Here is a 3,132-nt window from a genome sequence, read left to right on the forward strand (position 1 = left end):
CCCGGGGCTGCCTGCGTCGCCATGGCAATGCGCGATCCCACGGGAATTAATGAGTCTGGAGCGCACGGTGAATCCTTTGGGGTGGCTTGACCAGGTGGAGCAGGGGGATGGAGTAGGGCAGCGGCAGAGCTGGGGGTGTGGGCAGCCCCCTTGCCTGAGCCCTGCCCATCCCTGCCTCCAGCCCCGCTGGTTTGCTCCATCCCAGGCAGGGTGTCTCCATTGCCCCGTCCGGGATGTGCGCTGTAGGATGGAGGGATTGTAAGTTTGGGATTTGGGAAACACTCTTGATCAGGTGGTGCAGGGACAGGACGAGGGGGAACGGTTTGAAGCTGCAAGAGGGGAGATGGAGATGAGATGTGAGGAAGAAATGTTTTCCTGTGCGGGGGGTGAGGCAGTGGCCCAGGGTGCCCAGAGAAGCTGTGGATGCCCCATCCCTGGAGGGGGTCAAGGCCAGGCTGGATGAGGCTTTGGGCACCCTGGGCTAGTGGGAGGTGTCCCTGCCCATGGCAGGGGGGGGCACTGAATGGTCTCTAAGGTCCCTTCCCACCCAAACCATCCTGGGATTCTACTATTCTGTGATTTTTTGGAGGGAGGGTATCTCCCCACTCCTGGGTACCAAGGGGGGTCTGTAGAGCCCAGCTCACCCAGTTTTGGGAAACCTCCTGCCCCACTCCCATGTTGGCCAGGAGCATCACTTCCATCAAGAGCTCCATCAACTCTGGCGAAACCCGCAGCTGTGGGGCAAACAGCCGCGCTTTGAACCATCATGGATACAGCAGGAGCTCAGGTCCCCAGGAGGGCTCAGGGCGACTTGCCAGCCCAGGGGAGCCCCAAAAAGCCACCTCACCTGCCTGGTGCCACCCCATCCCATGCAGGGCAGAGCATCACTGGGCTCCTTTGTGCTTCTCCATCCCTTCTGTGTGCAGCAGGAGGTGGGGACTTTTGTTTGTGTTTTTGGTTTGGTTTTTTTTCTCCTCCATCTCCCCGGCGGTAAAAAGCGGAGCGTGCTGGGAGATGAGGTGTTAGCAACAATTTACGTCGGGAGGTTTGCTATTTTTCATGCTAACCCTGGCTCGGGGATATTTATTGTCTAGTGGGGCAGGATCTGGCACTAATCCATTGAAGAATTGGGCTAAAAAATGACAGTGGAGATGGATGATCCCGAGGAGGAGGAGGAGATGGTGTTTGAAGAGCTGAGCCTGGTCCCGGCTACCTGGACCCAGAGGTTCATTATATTCCCCGAGCGATGATTAAACACTTGACGAGCGTATGCGTCCCAACGCAGGTTTCGGGGAGCGCCCGCTCCCAGCCCGGCTCCTCGCAGCGTTTCCTACGTTGGCAGCGGAGAATCGATAGAAAGCCAGAATAATTGCTGTTTGGTAAATGTTAATGATTATTTTACTTGCATAAAATAACTGGCCTATTAAATCAAAATGCACTGGGGTTTAGGCAGCTGGTATTCAGGGGCTTAATTATTCTGGGAAAGAATGAAGTTACACAAAATAACTGGCTGCTGCTCGCCCGAGCTCACACCACGTTTTGCAAGTGGGATTTCTCCCGGCCGTGATCATTAGCCCCCCCAGCTTCCACCAGCATCCTGCACCCCCAGACTCCGGCTGTGCCCTGACACTGCCTTCTAGCCCAGCCTCCCCGCCTTGCCATGGGCATCTTCAGCTCAAGCAGCTTTGGTGGTCTCCAGAATCCATCCTCAGGCAAAATCTCGGCCGGGGCTGACCGTGCTGGGACATCGAGGTCTTTTCCCAAAGCAGCAGGTCCTGTCTGGAGCAGCTTTCCAGCAGATTTATTTTTAACCCACAGCCTTGGATCGTAGAGTGGAAATTCAGTGGGTTTGGTGGTGGGGTGTTTTTTGTTTTGGTTTTTTTTTTTTTTTTCTTGTAGTGGGAAAAGAATTGTGGAGTCTTTAAGGTTCAGAAAGAATGTTTTCATTCCAACCTTATGTGCGAGTTAGTATTATTTCAACTTTTTATAGTGTCACTAAATCACGTGTTGGGGTGAGTTATTAAGGTTTTCTGTATAAAACACAAAAAAGACGCTTACAAGTGATGATTAATTGAAAATATCCCACGGAAAATACCATAGAAATAATCGCCGCTTTTCCTGTGATCTGTTCTCAGTTTAAATGTGTTTTCTGGGAGAAAATGGCTTTCAGCCCTGATGGATTGCTGACCCTGGCTGCGTCCTTCCGAGCTTTCCAATGCGGCTGGATCCAGCATCTCCCTCAGAGGACACACCCCGGGTCACTGTCACTCTTGCTTCCATCGCTCCATCCTCGTCTCCTGCCCACCTTGCCCTCGCAGCTCTGGGGTTCGGGCTTCCCAAAGCTGTCTTGTTGGGTTGAAATGTAACCAGCCCTTTGGGACTTTGGGCTTTCTATTTTTTGCTGTTCATTTTGCAATGAAAAATAGGCAGAGGATGAGATGCAGAGACAAGAACTGTGCTTGGCACTAAGGGATGGAGAGGAATGGGATGCCAAGCTGGTCCTCGTGCTCACCACCACCGCTCTAGCCCATTCTCCAGGCTGCTTTCACACCGATTCAATCTTCCTTTCCCTCTTTGCTTGCCCACCCGTGGGGACGTGGAGCAGGCTGGTCCCCTGCATCCCTGCTGATGCTCTCCACGTGCATCCCTTCCCCTGCCTCGGCCCCGTCTCGTGCCCCAGGGTTGTGCTGGAGGCTACTGGGTGGCCGTGGGCATCTGTATCACTGGATAAAATTGCCTCCAGCCCCAGCATGCCACGCCACCCCTCCCTGCAGCAGGAGCCTCCCCCCCCGAGCCATATGTGTGGCACCGGGGCGTGCGGCCAGGCTCGGTTGGAGGAGATGTGGGCTCCCCAGGCTGTGATGTTTTTTGGGGGTTTCCTTCACCCTGGAGTTACCCAGCTCCACTCGCCGTGCATGCTGCCAACGAGCCTCACACATGTGCCAGGGAGAGGATGTGACTGCCCAGCTTTGTGCCCCATCACCACCAGTATGAGCTCCAGGCAGGACCCAAGCCTGTGTCCTGGCTGCCTTAGAAACCACCAAATTTTGTCTCTTTTTAATTTCCTTTCTGATTCCCTTAGGGAAAACTCTTCAGCTTCTGTCCACATCCAGGAGGGCTACAAACACCGAC

General features: G+C 54.2%; 1 protein-coding gene across 1 annotated transcript in view; it reads left to right on the plus strand.

Annotated features, from left to right (window-relative positions):
- Positions 1–1,151: 1,151 nt before the first annotated feature.
- Positions 1,152–3,132, plus strand: part of SDC3 (syndecan 3) — a 13,241-nt gene continuing 11,260 nt past the window's right edge. The window contains exons 1-2 of the mRNA XM_010072817.1: positions 1,152–1,202; positions 1,641–1,688. Coding sequence (XP_010071119.1) covers positions 1,152–1,202; positions 1,641–1,688 — 99 coding nt within the window. The remainder of the gene's footprint in view (positions 1,203–1,640; positions 1,689–3,132) is intronic.

This window comes from Pterocles gutturalis, unplaced genomic scaffold (genome assembly GCF_000699245.1).
Source record: "Pterocles gutturalis isolate BGI_N339 unplaced genomic scaffold, ASM69924v1 scaffold33952, whole genome shotgun sequence".
Lineage (NCBI taxonomy): Eukaryota > Metazoa > Chordata > Aves > Pterocliformes > Pteroclidae > Pterocles > Pterocles gutturalis.